Raw genomic sequence first — 22,994 nt, forward strand, 5'->3', positions numbered from 1 at the left:
GTGCTTTTAAGTAGGGACTTCCTATGAACACTAGTAATGGTAATGCCATAGTTATTTATTAGAGAACTAATCTGGATTTTATGGAGATGTGTGGAAGTTTTGTGAAAATGAAATTAGAGATGCAGCATGTCTCAGCAATAATGAATCTGTTTATGTTGTATATGCAGGCTTAGAGTTAGAAAAAGCAATTTTTCAAACTCAGTGCTTTTTGATGGTGAAGTGTGTATTCCATTGGGTCATTAATGTACTATATTCCCAAAGTGTTCTCTGGCCAGAGTTCATCCTCTAGCTAATGGTAAAGAAGAACTGGCTTATGACAGGCTTTTTATATTTGCTAATGATAATTCCGAATTGTTAGGTAAGAGCCTCTTGAGTATACAATACTGCTTGTAAATGAAAGAGCTGGCAAAGATCTTGTGTTTTTGTTTGTTTTTATTTTTTGTAAGTGAATTTACAACAAAATTAGATACATTAAACATCAATAGACATTATTGGTTTTACTGCATATTGCTGGACCAAGATAGATTTTAACAGTAAAGAAAATTTAATAAATTAGAAATGGAAATCAGAATTATAGTGCAATAGCAGGAACTCATCACAAAAATTTGGACATCGATGGGGATAACTTGGGAAAGTTTACTGCTTATAACTGAATTTGACTTGCTACATTTTGGACAAGTTCATAGGTTATGGTAAATAAGATAGCGGAACAGGATAGCAATAATTGGAATGATTTTGTATACTAAATATCTCAATGTCACCTGTTTGGTTTTTAAATGCTTCCCAGCTTTTCCCTAAAAATAATATGACATTCACCTGGCCAGTGTGGCTCAGTGATTAAGTGTTGACCCATGAACCAGGAGGTCGTGGTTCAACTCCCAACCAGGGCACATGCCTGGGTTGTGGGCTCGGTCCACAGTGTGGGGCATGCAGAAGGCAGCTGATCAATGATTCTCTCTCATCATTGATGTTTCTCTCCCTTCTTCTCTCCAAAATCAATAAAAACATATATTTTTTTAAAAAATACACCATTCAACCTTTAATTTGTATACTAGTAGCCTCATACAGAAGGAAGTTGTTTAAATTGATCAATAAATGGACTCCTTTTGGAAATTAAAGTTAATGTCAGTCAACTGGTACTAGTACATTTGAAATTAAACTTTATATTACAAAGATAAACTCAGAAGAGAGGATTAAAAGGCAGTGCTGTAGGGCTGTGAAAGTAAGGAAGATGGCTCTCAAAATTTAGTGACGCCTTCTCTCAAGAAATCAGGCAGCCGTGCTGCATTATTCACCTGGAAGTCGTTGAAAGCGGTAACAGAGTATTTGACTTACTCTGGCTCCAAAAAGCTCTGGAAATGTCAGTCAGAGTTTTCTGTATACAGCAATAGCTATAGTGAACCCACTGCAAAAAGAAAGCATTATTAGACACAATCACACCTAAACTGTGATGACAGATGTTAAAATGACTATAAACAGTTGAAGGGGGAAGAGGGTCACAGACCGTTATCTGAAAGCAACGAGACAAGGATGTTTGGAGAAATAATCTATTCGCCAGAGAATGATATGATTTTAGGGTATGAGCGATAATGGGTGAGATAATTGGGAAGCTAGAGCAAAGGGAAAGTTTTTAATTAAATTGACAGCATACATAGGTATTTTCTCAGAGAAAATACCAGTGATCTGAGTTGGGTCCCACTTAGTGAAAGTGCTGCTTTTAGAAGATGCCTCCTAACCTAGGGCTAGAAACACGGCATAGCTTTGGGGGCAAGGCTTCCCCCCGACCCCCACTGTCTATCAAGATAAATACCATTCAAATGATGTGTTCATCCCCCAAATGGTAATGAAATAGGGAGAGGGCATCAAGGGTGATAGCTGTGGGAGTTAGTCAGTGTATAAAATCTGCTTAGCAAGGAAGATGTTTCAATTTTGGAAAAGAAAAAAAAAAGCCATAAGCATTAAAAGAGTATTCATGCTGTGTTCCTATTATGACACTCATCGGCTTAAAAGATATATCAAAGGAAATGGACTGATAGGGTTGGTAATTGGATGGAGTAAGAAAAAGCTGAATAAATGAGCAAAGGACAAAGTTTTTTTATTATTTAAAAGGATTATAGTTTTTAGATGTTGTCTGACCTCTTAAGTCAGGAAGAGGGTGAGGATTTTTTTTTTTTTTTGCAATACTCATATCTGAAATAGTATCACGTACATTTTTAGCTAGTACTCAAACAAATTCCATATTCTATACAAATGGGGAAATGCAATTCATAATTGACAAGGTATGAATTTTTTATATTTTAAGCCATGAGGCTGCCACATCAACAAATGTAATTCCTTGGCAAATACATCTTATGTTTATATTTATGAAATGTACACAATTGACACAGAACTCAAAAGGGAATAAGTAAGCATTTTATATATAAACTTTGATTTGCAAACTCCATTCTGGGAAACATTCATTAAATTAGAAACAAGGAAGGAATGCAAGTAAAATGTGCTTAGAGTTTCAATTTATCTTGGACTTGGTGTTACTTTTATGCATTTTGCCACACCTGGACTCACTTTGGTTGAAAAGTGTTTGTTTGTTTTTTAATATATAGAGAACTACTCTCAAAAGTTAAAATGATAAATTATTAAAACTTAAAATTCATCTATAGGAGCCCCACATTGCAGTGGTGATTTCGTGTTAAATGTCCTAAGCTGAAATAGCAAAAAGTGATCAAGACAAGAATCTTGGAAGGAGTGACCAACTCTGAACATGTGATGCGCTCCACATTTTGTGTAGCTATTGATGAGGGCACCAGAGCTTCCTGAAAGGGCCATAAGATGAAATACTTTCTGGAAATAACTTTGATGTCCATTTGAATGAAAGCTCTGTGAGGGTAAAGGTCTTATTTATCATGCCACTCAACCCCCTTGATGCCAGCATGACATTAGAGAAAGCTGTACTTCTTACTAGTTCCCCAGGAGTGAAGAAAGGGAGTGAGGAGGCAATCCTTTCACCCGGAGGAGCTAAAGCAATGCCAGTTATTTTGAAAGGCTCTAATCTGCCACCATTGTCAAAGCATTGCAACTCAAGTGGGTCTGACACACTCAAACCATATAAAATTATGGCCTGCACATGGGGTGGTTTTTTTCCCCATCAATTAATTTTCTGACATATGCAGAGTGGATAAAAAGTGTTATTAAACTGTGAGCTCCAGGAGAGCAGCTCACATTTGACTTACTGTTACAGAAGACAGACAGAGGGAGGCATATGTTGCAGTAGACTCACTATATGGGTAAGGGCATTTAATTCTGGAGCTAGCTGCTTGTGTTAGAATCCTGGCTCCACCACTAATCAGCTGTGTGACCTGGGGTAACGCCTGGTCTGTAGCTGTAATGATAGTTAACCCATCTCATAAAGGTGTTATGAGGGCTAAATGAACTAATGTATGCAAAGTACTTAGAATAGTGAGTGCCTGGAACATGGAGATCACTAAATAAGTATTAGCTATTATTATACACTCCAAAGCCTCATAGTAAGTAGGCATTCAGTAAATACTTTGATTACTGAATGAATGAAAGAACTTTGCAATCTATATGAATATGAACATATAGGCAGTGACTTAATGAAGAGTAATGGCCCCATAACCATGTAGCGCTCTGGACTCTAGAACAGTTTTAATCTTTATAAATTCTTAGCTAATTTCAAACAAAATATGAACCAAGTATGTATTTCAAATCCTTTTCTAAACACAATGTTGCTATTGGTAACAGAGGTTGCAAACAGGCTCTTTAGCCATTGGACCACGTGTTTAAAAATGGAGCTTCATTCAGATTATTATCCCTACTAGAGGCCTGGTGCACAAAAAATTTGTGCACTGGCGGGGGGGGGGGGCGGTCCCTCAGCCCAGCTTGCCCCCTATCACATACTGGGAGCCCTAGGGGATGTCCTACTACCTGCTCCCTGCTCCCCTTGGGGAGTGGGCCTAAGCCACAGTCTGGCCTCCCTTTGTGGGAGTCAACCAGGCTGATCAGGGGAAGGCCGCAGCCCCATCACCGCACTGTTGCAGCCACTGCCAGTCAGGGCAGCCACCAAGATGTTTTCATCAACACGGACTCCAGTCCCTTTACCATGAAAAAATCCATCCATCCTTCCTTCCTTCCTTCCTTCTTTCCTTCCTTCCTTCCTTCCTTCCTTCCTTCCTTCCTTCCTTCCTTCCTTCCTTCCTTCCTTCCTTCCTTCCTTCTTTCCTTCCTTCCTTCCTTCCTTCTTCCTTCCTTCTCCTCACCTGAGGATATGTTTCCATTGATTTTTAGAGAATGTGGAGGGGAAAGGGAAAGACAGAGAGAAACATCGAAGTGAGTGGAACACTTTGATTGGTTGCCTCCTGCATGAGCCCTGACCTTGGCCCCGGGCCAGGGAGGAACCTGCAACCTAGGTACATGCCCTTGGTCAGAACTGAACCCAGAATCTGTGTTGGGCAGGCTGAGGCATTACCCACTGAGCCAAACCAGCTAGGGCAGGATATGACATTTCTTAACCCTCCAGCAGCAGACCTTCCTTTTTTTCTCCAGGAGTGTAGTAAAAAAAACCTAGATCACCTATTTGGACTCTCATTACCCAAGTTACTAAGAATATTACCAGTGACCACAGGGAGCTTAGCCAATCAGCAGTCAGAAAAGGTGTTTCCTCTGTAGTTCACACCAATTGCCAGTGTGGCCCCTGCCCGGGCCTAACGCCTCTGGCGAGTCATTAGCCCTGGGCTGGGTCACCCCCAGCTCCCCACCGCTGCCACCATCAACGATTGCTGGCTGGCTCCTCCTTGGCCCAAGCTTAAAGCCTCAGGCTGAGGTGTTAGGCCTGGGCCACCATCAATGATCGCTGGCTCAATGATCGCTGGCTGGCTCCTCCCCGGCCCAAACCTAAAGCCTCAGGCCGAGGTTTTAGGCCTGGGCCGGGGCACCCCCAGCTCCCCACAGCAGCTGCCACAGCCATCAAGGATCGCTGGCTGGCTCCGCCCTGATTTCCCGCCGCTGCAGCCATCAGTGATCCCTGGCTGGCTCCTCCCCGGCCCAAGCCTAAAGCCTCTGGTTGAGGTGTTAGGCCTGGGCCTGGGCCGGCACCCCCCGCCCCCCCAGCTCCCTGCCGCTGATCGCTGGCTGGCTCCCCCCCGGCCCCGGCCTAAAGCCTCAGGCCGAGGCTTTAGACCTGGACCGGGGCACCCCCAGCTCCCCGCCACCGATCACTGACTGGCTCCGCCCCGGTTCCCTGCCAAAGTCGCCATGAGGATCACTTGCTGGCTCCGTCCCGGTCCAAGCCTAAAGCCTCTGGCTGAGGTGTTAGGCCTGGGCTGGACACCCCCCGCCACCATGCTCCCCGCCATCAAGATCGCTGGCTGGCTCCTCCCTGGCCCAGGCCTAACGCCTCAGGCTGAGGTGTTAGGCCTGGACCTGGGCACCCCCAGCTCCCCACCGCCACCTCTGCCATCAGTGATCGATGGCTGGCTCCGCCCCGGCCCTGGCCTAAAGCCTCAGGCCGAGGGTTTAGGCCTGGGCTGAGGCACCCCCAGCTCCCTGCAGCCGCCTCGGCCATCAAGGATCGCTGGTTCATGATTGCTGGTTGGCTCCTCCCCGGCCCAAGCCTAAAGCCTCAGGCTGAGGCTTTAGGCCTGGACCTGGGCACCACCAGCTCCCCGCTGCCAATCGCTGGCTGGCTCCGCCCCGTTCCCCGCCAAAGCCGCCATTAATGAACGCTGGCTGGCTCCGCCCCCGTCCAAGCCTAAAGCCTCTGGCTGAGGCGTTAGGCCTGGGCCGGACCCCCCCATGCTCCCCACCATCAACGATCTCTGGCTGGCTCCTCCCTGACCCAGGCCTAACGCCTCAGGCTGAGGGTTTAGGCCTGGGCCGGGGCACCCCCAGCTCCCTGCAGCCGCCGCCATCAACAATCGCTGGCTGGCTCCTCCCCAGCCCAAGCCTAAAGCCTCTGGCCAAGGCTTTAGGCCTGGACTGGGGCACCCCCAGCAACCCGCCGCCACCGATTGCTGGCTGGCTCCGTCCTGGTTCCCCCCTGCAACTGCCATCAAGGATCCCTGGCTGGCTGGACCGGCCCAAGCCTAAAGCTTCTGGCGGAGGCTTTAGGCTTGGGCCCGAGCACCCCCAGCTTCCTGTGGCTGCTGCCATCAAGCATAGCTGGCTGGATCCGCCTGGTTCCCCTCCGCTGCCGCCATCAATGATTGCTGGCTGGCTCCCCCCCGGCCCCGGCCTAAAGCCTCAGGCCGAGGCTTTAGACCTGGACCGGGGCACCCCCAGCTCCCCGCCACCGATCACTGACTGGCTCCGCCCCGGTTCCCTGCCAAAGTCGCCATGAGGATCACTTGCTGGCTCCGTCCCGGTCCAAGCCTAAAGCCTCTGGCTGAGGTGTTAGGCCTGGGCTGGACACCCCCCGCCACCATGCTCCCCGCCATCAAGATCGCTGGCTGGCTCCTCCCTGGCCCAGGCCTAACGCCTCAGGCTGAGGTGTTAGGCCTGGACCTGGGCACCCCCAGCTCCCCACCGCCACCTCTGCCATCAGTGATCGATGGCTGGCTCCGCCCCGGCCCTGGCCTAAAGCCTCAGGCCGAGGGTTTAGGCCTGGGCTGAGGCACCCCCAGCTCCCTGCAGCCGCCTCGGCCATCAAGGATCGCTGGTTCATGATTGCTGGTTGGCTCCTCCCCGGCCCAAGCCTAAAGCCTCAGGCTGAGGCTTTAGGCCTGGACCTGGGCACCACCAGCTCCCCGCTGCCAATCGCTGGCTGGCTCCGCCCCGTTCCCCGCCAAAGCCGCCATTAATGAACGCTGGCTGGCTCCGCCCCCGTCCAAGCCTAAAGCCTCTGGCTGAGGCGTTAGGCCTGGGCCGGACCCCCCCATGCTCCCCACCATCAACGATCTCTGGCTGGCTCCTCCCTGACCCAGGCCTAATGCCTCAGGCTGAGGGTTTAGGCCTGGGCCGGGGCACCCCCAGCTCCCTGCAGCCGCCACCATCAACAATCGCTGGCTGGCTCCTCCCCAGCCCAAGCCTAAAGCCTCTGGCCAAGGCTTTAGGCCTGGACTGGGGCACCCCCAGCAACCCGCCGCCACCGATTGCTGGCTGGCTCCGTCCTGGTTCCCCCCTGCAACTGCCATCAAGGATCCCTGGCTGGCTGGACCGGCCCAAGCCTAAAGCTTCTGGCGGAGGCTTTAGGCTTGGGCCCGAGCACCCCCAGCTTCCTGTGGCTGCTGCCATCAAGCATAGCTGGCTGGATCCGCCTGGTTCCCCTCCGCTGCCGCCATCAATGATTGCTGGATGGCTCAGCCCAGGCCCCAGCCTAAAGCCTCAGTCTGAGGCTTGGGGCTGACATATGCAAATTAGCCGCCATCTTGGCTGTTGACTAATTTGCATATCTCGCTGATTAGCCAATGAAAATGGTAGCGGTCGTACGCCAATTACCATGTTTCTGTTTTATTAGATAGGATAAGTGGTTAGGGCCTTATGCCAACCACTGTTGCCAAAACAAGACTGTTGCCTGTGTTGGCATCAGCTTTACACAGTCTAGTAAAAAAGCACTCAATTTTTTGGAAACTTTAGAGTTATAAATACATAATCTTTTCCTTCTTTATGGAAAGAGAACTTTTCTCATTTTTAGTGCAAGAATAATGTTGCTTGACACAGCTTAAATACCTTTTAACTTAATAGTTTAATAAATGGAATAGACAGAGCATAGTCCATGAACATTTCTACAAAGCACAGTCCATGCACATTTCCAGGTATACCAGATTTAACTAGAAAAAAAGACATTTTTTCTTTTGATTCATTAAATTATACATTACTCTGAGAAAAATCAGCAATGTGGTTCTAGCAGTCCTAACACTTCTCTCAGCAAAGGGCATTTCTTCTACATCAGCACTAAAAGCTGGCCAAATAGCATGACCTTGGTGTTATATGTAAACTCTTACAATTTTAAAAATCCACTGGTGGAAATGAATTCTCTATGGAGATATGGATGATTAAGTAGTAACAGAAAAGTTCAGCTTCCATTACTACTGATGGCTATGCTTCCGTTTATGTTTTCCCTAAGCCATAACTATTTAAAATGTTACTGTTAGCATTCTTGGTTGTCCCATTTGTCAGTATATAATTCTCCTACTTAAATATATAGAACAAATCATATTAATTAAAATAAATTGGTTAGGACAGTTAAGCTGTATTGCAGATTGTCTCTGAAGGCTATAAATTCAAATTAAGGGTTTTGCTGCTTGTTCCTGAGCTTGGAAACAATCCATTAGTAGTAGCAAAAGAAATCTACTACCTTACAAAAGAACATTCATTTAAATTCCTGCAGAAATAGCTGTATAAACTGCAAATATAGCTAGTTATCATAATTATGTAACAAACTAGAGGCCCGGTGCACAAAAATTTGTGCACTCGGGGGGCATCCCTCAGCCCAGCCTGCCCCCTCTAACAGTCTGGGAGCCCTCACAGGATGTCTTACTGATGTCCCTGTGGGGAGTGGGCCTAAGCCGCAGTTTGGCCTCCCTCTGTGGAAGGCAACTGGCCGATCAGGTATATAGATTCTTTCTGAAGATAGCACAGACTCCTTCCTTATTTCTTTCCTCTGTGGTTGGAGAATAGGGGACTAAAAGGTGGAGACAGAACTGTGGCCGGGCCTGGGGCTCTTGTAGGCACCAGAAAGAAGGAGAGGGCTGGGGAAAGTCTAGACACGGTTTTCTTCAATTGTCCTCCCTTTCTCCGGGCCCCTCACTCTGTTCTCTCCTTGTCATCGTGGATGCTTGGGCCTTGGATTGACAGGAGCCCAGCGATGGTGGAGTTCAGCCCCCTCACTTCTCAGCTGAACATACAACTGCCTCACATTCCAAGTGGAGCTGTTTTCAAGTGGCTAAAGTGATGGCAATTCATGCCTCCCTGCCTTTCCCCTCTTGGGTTTCCTCCTTGGATCAGTTGCAAACTTCACCAAGATACTGAAGCAACTCTGCCCTGGTAGTTCTGCACCGGCCCCTGCCCGGGCCCGGCCGGACACTCTTCCTTGAGGTCTCTGGGTCCATAGTCTGAGCTCAGGGAGATCACCCAGAGCCCGCTCCCCCGGACAGGTGGGGCAGGGGGGCTAGCTTGAAGAGCTAGAGGAAGATGGCAGAGTAAGAGTTGGTATGAACCAGCGCCTGCTTAGCCAGACTTCCTAAGCTCCCCACTGGGCCCAGGCTGGGCCGCTTCCCCACATCAGGAGGATCCCAGCTGAGGTCCCCTCCCTGCACCCAGCGCTCTCCTCCCTGTTCTACCACTGAGGGAAAGGAGCAGCTCACCTGCTCTGGACCCTGCCAACCTGGCAGGCTGAGGCACAGGCGGTGCAACCTAGGGTGCTGGTGGCTGCAAGCCTTCTCCCCATCCCTGAAGCATGGGGTGGGGTTGCAGCAGCTCACAGCCACCCCTGGGCACCATGCATGGAGACACTGCTCTCCACTGAGCCACTGTCCGCCCAGAACCTGTGGGGGTTGGGGTGGCCTTGGGCTCCCACTGGCCCCACTGAAGCCAGACATCGCTTAGCCGGCCACCCCCACCACCCAAGGGCTGCGCATGCCCCACGGGCCTCATCGCCCTCATGAATCGCCGTGGTCCGGCCGTCCCATCCCAGGAAGTGGCCATCCCAATCGCCATGGCTCACTCCCCGGTGCAGTTGGGCCTGCCCAGCAAGCATGTAGGCAGGAGCTGGGCCTCTGAGGGGAAGAAGGAGGGATGCACGGGCCAGGGCAGAAGTGGGTAACTTGATTGTGTAAACACAGCCCTCCCCACGTCATGCCTGCCCCTCGCACTGCATTCCCAAACCCCTGGGTGCCCCTGCCCAGCACTGTGCTCTCGGGCCTGGGGTGAGGGTGAGGGACCTGGAGCTGTGGCCTGAAGGCAGCCCTCATTGGCTTGGAATCGCAGTGGTCGATCAGGAAGTGATGCGGGGTGCCAAATTCCGCCTCTCTCTCTCTCTTCCTCTCTCTCTCTCTCCCCCCGAGTGGGCCTCGTGTCCCCGGCGGGCGGGCGGGGCTCAGGCGAAGGCAAGTGATGCCGATCACCTCACCTGAGCCACCGCCCGCCCCCAGGTCACACACGGGAGTGGGCCCCCACCCCCAGGTCACACATGGGAGCCTGGATGGCGGCTTGTGCTGTCCCGCCCTGCCTGCAGTATGCAAATTAGCCGCCATCTTTGTTGGCAGTTAATTTGCATATCGCTCTGATCAGCCAATGGTGGGCATAGCGAAGGTATGGCCAATTACCATGTTTGTCTATTATTAGTGTAGATTCTTGGTTGAAACAAGGAACCAAACTGCTAATTAATTATGGCGGGTATTGATATTTAATAGTCTAGGCATGGATTTTAATAGACATACTATATTTATTTCTATATGTTTCTCTATATACTTATATCTATTCTATTTATTTCTATTTGTTATATATTAAATATATATAATATTGGCATAACATTGGGTGGCAGAGGTTCTAAGTTGTATACTATATTAACACTGATATATTTTTGTAAAATAAACCTTATTTTCTGGATATTAAAGTGTTAAATTAGGTGAAAACAATTTGTGAGGACTTGGAATAACTCACTTGGTTATTTTAAGAAAAACCTATTTTGTATAACTTCCCAAGACAAAGATGTGACCACCATTTATAGTAGTCAATAAAAATGGAAGGTCCTTTACATTTCATGGAAACCTCTATAATAACATTTTTTTAAATCTGTCTTTAAATATGAAAGTAAGCAGTACAAATCAATGATATTACTAACTGTTCTTGACCTTTCTTTGTGGATAAATTTCCTTAATGCTTTTCTATTTTCTACTGAATTCTCCCCAAACTAGCATACCTTAATTAGCTTGAGGGAATAACTTAATTAAGTCATAAATAAGTTTATAAAGCTCTCTTTGCTCCCTTAACAAATCCATTCATTCCCAAATGCCCCTACAGAAAATGGTATAAAGCCTTGTAACTCTCATGTAGGACCCCTCTTACTTAACTATTGAGATTCAATACCAAGTTCAAAGAAAAGCAAAACTTTTAAAGTGTTAAAAATTGCACTGTTAAAAAGAAGGAGCTCTTACCCTTTGTGACAGCACATATGGACCTGGAGAGTATTATGCTAAGGGCAATAAGCCAGTCAAAGAAAAGCAAATATCACATGTTCTCACTTATATGTGGAATCTAATGAATAAAATAAACTGATGAACAAAACAGGTCCAGAGACATGGATATGTGGAACAGAATGACAGCTCTTAGAGGGGAAAGGAGTGGAAGGAGGGGAAGAGATTAACCAAAGAACATATATGCATAGCTCATGAACACAGACAGTAAGTGTGGAGAAGGCCTAGGGTGGGGCAGGGGCTGAGTGGACGGGGGCAAAGGAGGGGAAAATGGGAGGCATCTGTAATACAATCAACAATAAAAAAAATGCAGTATACAAGGAAATTTTTAATTATTCTATTTTAGAGAAGATAAAGCTAAGCAATAAATAAATTATCTAGGTTACATGAAATGAATAATGTTGATTTCTCCATCTCCACTAAATGTATGCTATAGGAGATGGACTGGACTATATACATTTCTGAAAACTTAGCTTTTAAAACATTAGGCAAAAGTGATTGTGGACTGGGATCATCTGGAGAACATATCAGAAAGAGGGTAGGTAAGTAAGTATGAATTGTAAAGACCTGCTTCCAGAGGAAGACACAACTCTCTAATTCTGTGGTTTATGTGGATACAAAAAGGTATAGCTACAAAAAATAGTGGCATTTATATTCAAGGTGATTACATTCAAAGCTGATTTTGCAGTTTATAATCAATTTCCCATAACTATTCATGAATCATAATACCCAGGAATGTAGGATAGCCTTGTACCTGTCTCCTTCTTAAAGTTTGTCCTTTGGGACTAAGTGTGATTCAGCATCACCTTCCTGTAGAAATTTCTTTAAAGAAGAACATCAAATTCTATAGTTTTCAATTGTACCATAAAATTTAATAATGGCTTTATTGCTCAAAAAATCAGGGTTCTTTCTGTCATTAATGTTGCTACCTTTCCAATGACTTAAGAACAAGAATTATTCCCTAAAACTACCTCAGACTACTTCACAAGGAAGACACTGTGTTAGAGTATGTGTGTGTGTGTGGGGGGGGGGGGGGGTATATAAATGATGAATATAATTGGAGTGGAAGTGAAAATTATAATCAAAATGTTGAATTTAGAAAACCTGGGACAAAAATGAAGTTTAAAGATACTGAATTACAGCCTGGGAGAGAGATGAATTACAGATGGAGAGACAACAGTTGACTGTGTGAGTACACGTGAGGCTTACCAAGGGAGAAGAAAAGATGGTTTAGGACTGAGCCCTGAAGAAATCCCACATTTATAGGACAACAGAGACATCCTTTTCCCCTCTGATTTGAATTTTCCTTTGACGCGAGTCTGTGCTGTTGTGCAGAGGAGGAGAGAAGAACAAAAAGGTTTGTTGGAAGAGAATAAAATCCAATATGACTTCATTTTTCACTCCTCAGCTACCAACTGGTAGGACAATTTGAAATCATTAATTTGGCCAGATGGTTAATGTTGTTTAACAGTACAATTAACTAATAAATAATTGTAAAGCACTTTGTAAATATAAAGTACTACATAAATGTTTAATAATAACATTAAATCAGGACACTTATTTCAAGTTACATTTTATATGTTTATTGGTGTATCAGGAGAAATGCCAATAATATGATTGAATGCCATCATTATAGAATGTATTTGAAAACTACAATGAAGGGATTGTGGGAAAACAAAAGTAGTCATGGCCATGCTAGGCTGAACAGAATGAACTATTGTGAAATGAAAGAAAGAAAAGAGAGAACGACCACATGATCATAGAAATGCATAATAATTAGCATTTTCATTTTACCCACATAATTTATAAGAAAATTTGTCAGACAAAACGATGTGAAGGGCACAGAGCAGGAGAAGGTAAATCAAGGCCGGAGCTCTGGGGAAGCCAGTTAATACAAGTAACTTGAGTCTCATAATTATCCACATTTCATGAATTCAGAGCTTACCTAGTCTTTACAATAATGCATGAGACATATACTGTTAACATCCCCTATTCTACATATGAGAAAACTGAGGTACCGAGAGGTTAAGAAACTTGCCCAATACCACACAGTGAAAGGCCCTCAGGATTCTGCAAACGGTTTTACTTCCCTAATACGTAGGACAGGTGCAGCCTGTGTGCCCCTTTCTCCATTTTCCTGCCTCAAAACAAGGACATGATGCCGAAGTCCCAATAACCATCTTGGAACCATGAGATTCACAGAGACGTCAGCCTTGCTATATAACCCATGCTGGCACCTCTGGATTTCTTGTTATATGAGAAAAATAATTCCCTATTGGTTTAACCCACCAGAATCGGGGTTTCTGCTACTGGTAATTTTAACCAATATGCCAAATAATCATGACAATACGTTATCACTCATTGAGTGTTTGCTGTGAGCCATGCACTATTTTTATTTTCTTTTATTGATTTTTTTTTTTTTTTTTACAGAGAGGGATAGAGAGTTAGAAACATCGATGAGAGAGAAACATCGATCAGGTGCCTCCTGCACACTCCCTACTGGGAATGTGCCTGCAACCAAGGTGCATGCCCTTGATTGGAATCAAACCTGGGACCCTTCAGTCCACAGGCCGATGCTCTATCCACTGAGCCAAACCGGTTAGGGCAAACCGTGCACTATTTTATGTTTTATGAGTCCACAGTCATTTCATCCCGATAGCAAGTCTATAAAGATGACACTTCAATGTTCACATTTTGTTGGTAAGGAAACCGAGGTGCAGTATCTGGCTTTTCCACAGCCACATCTTTTAAAAGGGATTCAAATCCAGCACCTGGCTTCTAAACCTCCGCTCTTTAGCAAACCATATTCTAAGCAGCGAAATACTAAAACCATTTCAATTAAAATCACAAACTAGATAGGGATGACTCAATTTTATTTTGGAGATTCTAGAGCACATGCTTCTCAGCAGGGATGCTATTAACATTTGGGAAGACAACTCTTCATTGTCTGGCGTTGTTGCATATTAAAGATGTTTACCATCTCTGTCTTGGGTCCCAGAAGCACTCTCAAGATGGTGTTAAGCAGTAATACTCTCCGTATTTCCTTGTAAGGAGGCAGTGTCACCCCTGGTTAAGAACAGCCATTCTGACAAGTGCTGGCGAAGATGCAGAGAAAAAGGAACCCTTGTGCACTGCTGGTGAGAATGCAGACTGGTGTAGCCACTGCAAAGAACAGTGATCCCACTTCTAGGAATATATCCCAAGAAACTAGAAACACCAATCAGAAAGGATATATGCACCCCTATGTTCATAGCAGCTAAGATTTGGAAACAGCCTAAGTGCCCATCAGCAGATGAGTGGATTAGAAAACTGTGGTACCATCTACACAATGGAATACTATGCTGCTGTAAAAAGGAAGGAACTCCTACCATTTGCAACAGCATGGATGGACCTGGAAAGCATTATGCTAAGCAAAATAAGTCAGTCAGAGAAAGATAAATATCACATGATCTCACTCATTTGTGGAATATAATGAACAACATAAACTGATGAACAAAAACAGATCCAGAGACAGAGAAGCATCCATCAGATGGTCAAACCTCAAGGGGAGGGGAGAGGGAAGGGGAAGAGGTCGACCAAAGGACTTGCATGCATGCATTTAAGCATAACCAATGGACACAGACACTGGGGGGGTGAGGGCACGAGGAGGGGGAGGACAATGGGGGAATAAGGATACATGTAATACCTTAATAAAGAAAAAGAAAAAAAAAGAACAACCATTCTACAAGAGCATGCAGCAAACATTCTCTGTAAAAGTCCAAACAGTACATATTTTAGGCTTTGTGGGACATTCAGTCTCAGTGGGTCTTAGCCACAACTGCTAAACTCTACATTACAGAGTGTGATCAGTCACAGGCAATACATAAACAATGAGCATGGCTGGGTTCCTATCAAACAATTCTGATGCCATTTTATAGATGAGAATCCTGAGGCACAGGGAGGTTAAGAAACTTGCCCGAAGGTGATTCAACCCAAAGATAGAGTCACTCCAGGGCTTATGTTCTTATTCAGGATACTGTTGAGTTCAGAAATTTTAGATACTTTCCCTAGTAGAAGGCACAGTCAATGCCTCAGAGAACTCCTCACACTCCCGATTCTGGCCTTCCTCCTCCTGTCCGCTGTTGACTCCTCTTTCTTACAGTAAGGAGCCCCAGGACTTGCTTCTGTGATAGCCTGTATCCATACTACCAAGAACATACCTTATGCTTACCCACTCCCCAGGCGTGACTCTCCTAGTTGGCTCTGACACACAGTAGCCACAAAGCCCCTCAAAATAAAACATTCTGTCAAACTGATCGTGAAAAGTTACTCATTGATCAGTGACTTTTTATTTTGTACCCCTCCAGGCCTCATTTTAAAGATCCCAAATCCATCACTGCACATTGACATGAGCAGAAATAGAAAGCTCTTAGCCATGGTCTGCTACATGTAAGAGCCCCATAGAATCACCTACTATTCACAGACATACAGAAGATCAGGCTGAATGTGTATGTAAATCCAGGAAGACCCACCAAGGCTGAGAACACACACGCCAATCTGAGGAGTGCTGGTGAGCAAAGCTGTGCCTGCTACTTCTGTTAGAGTAGCTCAGCCAAGGCTTTAGGGTCCCCTGTTGTGTTAGGATAGGAAAAGAGACACCCTAATCAAGGGTGATCCAAACTCCCACATCTACCTATGCAGGAGCCACACAGTTGGAACACATTCCAGAGATAGTTAAGATTAAGGTACAGGTGAGTTGGGGGGTCTTGTGAGATTTTGCTGCTCATCACTAAGACACAACATATTCACTGCCACCAGTAGGAGTAGGGGTCAAGGTACAGTTCCTTTTCAACAGTAGGCAGGTGAGGAATTTAGCAATAGTGGAAGAGAACAGGTTATCTAAGTCAGGAAAAAACAAAAATATAATTACTTCATAAAGCTGATTTAGGCAGAACTTGAATATGCTGGTTCTGACATTTTCTGGTTTCTGTAGGGACATGCTTCCACTATAGATTTTAAATATATAGAGGAAACTAGGGATAGATTGCCCAGTCCATTGTGTTTAACAATTGATAGATTATTTTCTCTTCCAATAGTTTTTTAATATAGTTGCTCTTTAACTGTGTTAACAAAATCTAAAACTACAATGGAATTAGAGATAAATTTTTCCTAAGAACTTAGAGATGTGAAAAATAACAATGCTTGTGATAAACATACATTTCAAACCCCTAATGCTTCTAATCACTAAAAGTAAAATATTAGGGGAAATGTAGTTTAATACTTAGTTTCTCCTATCTTTGTTATAATTTCTTATTGTCTTATGAAATGATTTTTTTCTGAATAAGCACAAAGGATATGTAAGAAATTTGTGGTAGGTAAGTAACTTTGCCTAACATCATTAATCACTAACAGCTCTATTATACTGTGAAGTGCCTGTAATTGTCATGAAGCTTTGATTCTATTATACATTCATTTATTTTACATTAATTATACAGATTTTTAATGAAGCAGAAAAACTGTGTTTTCAGTTTTCACACATAGAGACAATGATCAAAATATTTATGTGCATATTACATATTTTGTTGACATTCAGAAAATAATTCATTTACTCAGTACAATATTAGTACCTTTACATGAGAGAAAAAAGGCATACCCGATTTACCACATTTGGATTTCTTTTGAGTATATGAATTTTAGAAAGTTCTTTTCAGGAAATGAAATATTTAAACTATTGTTAACAGTAATTAATGATACCTGTAAAATGGTTTTAAAACCATGGTTGGTGTGGCATTTACAAGCCCAGACTCCAGAGTTGACTCTCTTATTTCAAATCAAAGATACCTGGGGACATGACATTAACATTCTGTGCTTCAGTTCACTCCTCTGTAGAAAAGGGATAACATTTTGTAGTAAGGATTTAAGGATTGACAGTCAAGTGTTTAACACAATGCTTAACACAAAGTTAGTACTAGGTAAGTATTTTTATTATTTATTTTCCTTCTTGAAAGGAGTTCAATTTAACATACAAATTAATGATGCCCAGGTTCACCAATATAAAATGGGTAGGAAGAATTCTTTAAAATTCCATGAAAGCAGTATTAGGTAACCTTATGGGTTAAATATTACATCCCAAAATACAGATTTGGGGAGTACTCCCCCTTGTAACATGGCTTTGAACAGTGTAGTAGTGAAAAGTCTCTACCCTTTAAGTTGTTAAAACCAATATGATCAATAACTTAACTCTGATTACATGGGAACATATGGAGAAAGGAAGACGGCCAGAAATAGCAGTTTTTAGATTCAGCCAAAGTTGGTGCTAGAAGATGAGGAGAATCCCAGGCAGAGGATAAAGAAGAAATTTAAATTAAACCCAGGTCTGGTCTCTCAGAAAAATACCCCTTTCTCTCCACTCTTTCCTTTTTCCTTCTCCCTTACATATACCACCTCCCAGGGTTGGCCAGGGCATATTGAACCTAGCGCTTCCACAAGGAAACCTGCGTAGGAACAAGATCCTACAGGAGTTTTCTATGAAAATACAATGCCCATGCTTTCTTTTCACCACTCAAACCAAACCACAAAAACAACTTGATATGCTTTCCTCGTGCATGACAGGCTGTTTGTTACTCAAAAGTTCTAACTATAACAAAATAGAGGGACTCCGCCAAAAAACTATTAGAAACAAACAAATACAGTAAAGTTGCAGGATACAAAATTAGTGTATAGAAATCCATTGCATTCCTATATATTAACAATGAAATGTCAGACAAAGAAATGAAGAAAACAATTCCATTTGTAAGTGTAAAATAAAAAGTAAAATACCTAGAAATAAACTTAAAGAAAATTAAGGATCTATATACTGAAAACTACAAGACATTGTTGAAAGAAATTGAAGAAGACAAAAGGAAATGGAAAGATACTCTGTACTCATGGATTAGAAGAATCAACATAGTTAAAATGGTCATATTACTTAAAGCAATATACAGATTTAATGCAATCCCCATCAAAATTTCAATGGCATTTTTCAAAGAAATAGAGTAAAAATCCTCAAGTTTATATGGAACCAAAAAAGACCCCCAAGAAAAAAGAACAAAGGTATCACTCGCCCTGACTTCAAATTATCCCACAAAGCTACAGAAATGAAAACAGTATGGTGATGGCAGAAAAACAGACACAGAGACCAATGGAACAGAATTGAGAGCTGGAAATAAACTCACATGAATATGGGCAACTCATTTTAGACAAAGGAGCCAAAAACATACAATGGAGAAAGGAAAGCCTCTTCAATAAATTGTGTTGGTAAAACTGAAAAGCCACATGCAAAAGAATGAAACTAGACTGCTATTTGACACCATATACAAAAGTTAACTCAGAGTAGATTAAAGACTTAAATATAAGACCTAAAATGATAAAATATACAGACAAAAACAAAGATACTAAATGTATGGGACTTGGTCTCAGAGAGGCTTTTGTGAAGTGGACCTCAAAGGCAAGGGAAATAAAAGCAAAAATAAATGAATAGGATTACATAAAACTGAAAAACTTCTGCACAGCAAAACAAACCATCAACAACACAAAAGGCAACCAACCAAGTGGGAGAATATATTTGCAAACAATACCTCTGATAAGGAACATATTGAAATCCAAAATATATAAATAATTCGTATAACTCAACAAAAACAAACTATTCTATTAAAAAATGGGTAGGGGACCTCAACAGACATACAAATGGCCATCAGATATATGAAAAGATTTTCAACTTTGCTAGTTTTAGAGGAAATATAAATCAAAATCACACCTGTTAGAATGTCTATTATCATTAAGACAAGAAATAAACGTTGGAGAGGATGTGGAGAAAAGGGAACCCTCTTACATTGCTGGTAGGAATGTAAACCTGTACAGCCACTATGGAAAACAGTATGGAAGCTCCTAAAAATTTAAGAATATAGCTACTATATGACCCAGCAGTCTCTCTTCTGGGTATCTACATGAAACTTTAAAAAAACATTTATTTGTAAAGATATATGTACCCTGTGTTCACTGCAGCAATATTTACAGTAGCCAAGACATAGAAACAACCAAAGTGTCTTTCGGTGAATGACTAGATAAAGAAGATGTAGTACATATATACAATGAAATACTACTCAGCCATAAGAAAGGATGAAAAATGGCCATTTGTGACAACATGGATGGACCATGAAAATATCATGCTAAGTGAAATAAGACAGTTGGAAAATGACAAGAATCATATGATTTCAATCATATGTAGATATAAAAAGAAAGCAACAAATAAACTCTTAGACTCAGAAAACTGTAGGATGAAGGGGGCTGCAGGGAGGATAAGGAGGGTAAAGAGGTCAACTATATGGTGACAGAGGGAGACTAGACTATGGATGGTGAGTATACAATGCAATCAATATACAGATGATGTATTATAGAATTGTACAATTGAAAATTATATAATGTTATTAGCTAACATCACCCCAGTAGATTTAATTAGAACAAGAAATCCTATGACCTTGAAGACCTTACAGCAGAGGGTCTTTTAGGATGTATCAACATTGCTTTTAAAATCCTTTTGTGATAGCATATCATGGTGGATGGCTTAGGTCGAAATAGGAGGAAAAGAGAAAGGAAATATATACAGATAAGTACGCCCTGACCAGTCCTGGGCCTTCATATATGAGAGAGGAAGAAGGGGAAGGAAGGGTTAACTGTATTTGGGTTATTGTGATAACATTTACTTTGCAAGATTATATACATACTTAGTTCCATATTCTTAACATTTTGTCCTATATTTCCCAACCATACAAAATTAGAAAGTCTTTAATTTCTTTCTTTTTTTCCCTTTAACAAATAATCTGCAGAACCTTGCTAACCATTTGCTTCTTTTGTTGGGTGATTTATCTTGATTACTTCAAATTTGATCTTATTTCTAGGGGTAGACTGACCTCCCTTTAAGGCATATTCAGTTTAGTTTCATATTCTTCTTGCTGCTAAAGTCTTCCTGATAAACCTCTGCAATTTAAATCTATTGATAGGTTGATCAGTGTGGGAAAAGTAGTTGCTTCTTAATGCCCAATTCTAGATTTTATTTATAGGCATGTAAATCCTGGTAAGCCGTATACATTCTAGAAATACAGAAACCTCATTTAAAACAGTGCTTTAAAACTATACCCTGGAGTAGAGCTCGTTTGACTATTTTCCTCTCCCATTCTCCTGGCCCACTCTGCTAATCAGTGCCAATGAATTAATTGTGTTGCCCAAGAGACAGTTGGTAAAAGAATAAACAAGGAGAAACAGGCGCCTCAATAAACCAGTGAATGAACATTTTTAAGTCTTGAATAATTGAGTGTTGAATGTAGTTTGGACATTCAAAAATACTAAGATGTGATTTTTCTTTTAGGTGGGAAATGAGAAAGGATGAAAAACTGGAAGAGGAAGAAAAAGTAATGTTGGAACATTTGAAACGAATTTGCAACATCCAGAACTCTTCTGCCTCAGATACCAAGGAGGAAGAGTAATCTGCAGAAAACAGCAACAGCTTTATTTTAGGAAATAATCACATATAATGGAGTAGGATTTTTACTACAGTCAGGATGAACCTCAGATGTGCTGTGAAGCATGAAACCAATGACTGAGTAATCTCAGAACTGAAAAGGAATATAACACATAAAGAATAAATTGCTCCACATTTTTTATTTTAAAAATAATTTCAAATGTTTTTCTTCCCTCAATCTTTCTCTTTAGATGACAATAACTGCTGCCATCTCGTGTTCCCTTTGAATTATTTTTTTCTTTTTTCAGTCTTGAAGTATCTATGACAACAGACAAAATGTTTGAAAATCCTTCCCCTAAAGATTTTTAAATACAACATTTGGATGTTAAGTTGTATGGAGTCACATGGGCCTCTGAGAGTCATCTGAAAATTTCAATCTAATTTTGTAGTTGTATTCCAAATCCAGGTCTTACCAGACTTCTTTCTCATAGCCTCTTCCTCATCCAGTTTATCTTAATCATAGCTACAAAAAGCACTCTCCTGAAGTATAGCTTTATACACATCTCTGCATATAGTGACTTTTTAAATATCAGTTCCAATCACATGCTTTCAGATCCTATACCCAATGGCTCCATGTTCAAGCAACTTCCAGCCATCTTCTCGGCTCAAGCCACATGCTTGCCTTTTTCCCAACCAGAAACCATCGTTCTTATAAAATTATGTTCAACACTGACTCCAGCCATCTTCACTCTACAGTTCCTTATCTATGGTTTCTGTTACTTTTTATTCCCATTACATTATATACACTAAGGAAACAGAATATGTTCTAGCGTTCTATATGCCAGGTAAAGTTATACGCACCATATCCTTCCTATCAGTGCCTGATATTAGATTCTAAAAACTTTAAAGGCCTTACAGTATAACATGAAGTCTCCTTTTATACAATAGTCTCCCCAAATACCTACTATAAAGTCATTCATCTAGTTGACAGTTAATAAACACAGTTGTTTTAAAGACGGCTGTTGAATGAAGACATTTAAACTATTGAGCAATCTACAGGCCATCTGGGAGAAGCTTTATATCACAAACTATTTTAGACCATATGACATTGAATATCATGTTTTCTGATGTTCTTACATTTCTGTAATTTTTACAAAATATATGTAGGCATTTCTCTATGCCTCCCTTTTCAAAGAAGTATAGCAAGAGGAGAATGGGATGAGTTGGAAGGAGAGGGAAAAAGAAAAGAGAGAAGAACTGGCAGTTGAATTCTCTTCTATACTTGCTCAGTGAAATTACTGTAGTCATAAGTGCAATAAAATTTATAACTAAAAATGTTAAATTACAAGTTACTAATTTATCAGATCATTTTGACTCCATATTTGATACGTTTCTTAAAGTATGATAAGAAGTGGTATTTCAAAAACAGTTTCCTTTCTCACAATAATTTTGCATTTGTATGTGTTAACAACAGAAATAAATACTTCGTAACTCACCATATGCTTACTACAAAAATATTATCTCCCTGTAAAATATTATCTTCCTCACTATTCTTCTTAACTGTATTTTTGTAATTATAAAGAGGTATCTATTTTATTATTGGTTTAGCAATTACTATAAGTGAATTAATAATTAAACAGTATGAATTAATTTTTAATAAAATGTAGATGGAAATGTGCGTTTCAGATTTAACACTGTTATAGAACTACCAAACAAGAAATAGGAAAAACTATTTTGTCTACCAATACAAGCTTACTCAAAATGTCCTATTAATTCCACTTCAGATAAAATTGTGAGTCATAGAGAAATTCAGTTCATTTGTAATTAGTATATCTTACTACAAAAAAATCTTTAAGATTTTTTATGCTTTTTGTTATACTTGAAATATTTCATAATAAAAATGTTAAAAAGCTATATTCACCCTTATAAAAGAACAAAATCCTGTCATATGTTACATGAGTGAATTTTGAAGACATTATCTAAGTGAAATAAGATGGTCACAAAAAACACAAATAGTATACGATTCCACTTCTACGACATATCTAATGTAATCAAATTTATAGAAACAAAGTAAAATGGTGGTTACTTGGGGCTATGGTGATGGAAAAAGAGTAGGGTAATGGGTATAGGTAGACTTTCTCATTTTTACAAGATGAAAAAGCTCTGGAGATCTGTTTCACAACAATGTGAATAAACAACACTACTGAACTATACACTTAAGATTAAGATTTTATGTTATGTTTTACCCAACTGAACAAGAAACACTGCTGTAGGTGGAATCTCCACAAATAAACATTCCTAACACGATGCCTGAAAGCTCTTAGGTTTTAATAGGAACTGAGGCCAGCATAGTCCACGTAATGATAAAAAAC

General features: G+C 41.8%; 1 protein-coding gene across 2 annotated transcripts in view; it reads left to right on the forward strand.

Moving 5' to 3' along the window:
* KIAA0825 (KIAA0825 ortholog) overlaps positions 1-22,536 on the forward strand; it is a 367,814-nt gene extending 345,278 nt beyond the window's left edge. For both annotated transcript variants that reach the window (XM_059694100.1, XM_059694103.1), the window contains one exon: positions 20,530-22,536. In XM_059694100.1, coding sequence (XP_059550083.1) covers positions 20,530-20,647 — 118 coding nt within the window. In that variant the 3' untranslated portion in view covers positions 20,648-22,536. The remainder of the gene's footprint in view (positions 1-20,529) is intronic.
* Positions 22,537-22,994: the final 458 nt, after the last annotated feature.

This window comes from Myotis daubentonii, chromosome 4, assembly GCF_963259705.1.
Source record: "Myotis daubentonii chromosome 4, mMyoDau2.1, whole genome shotgun sequence".
In the NCBI taxonomy this organism is placed as follows: domain Eukaryota; kingdom Metazoa; phylum Chordata; class Mammalia; order Chiroptera; family Vespertilionidae; genus Myotis; species Myotis daubentonii.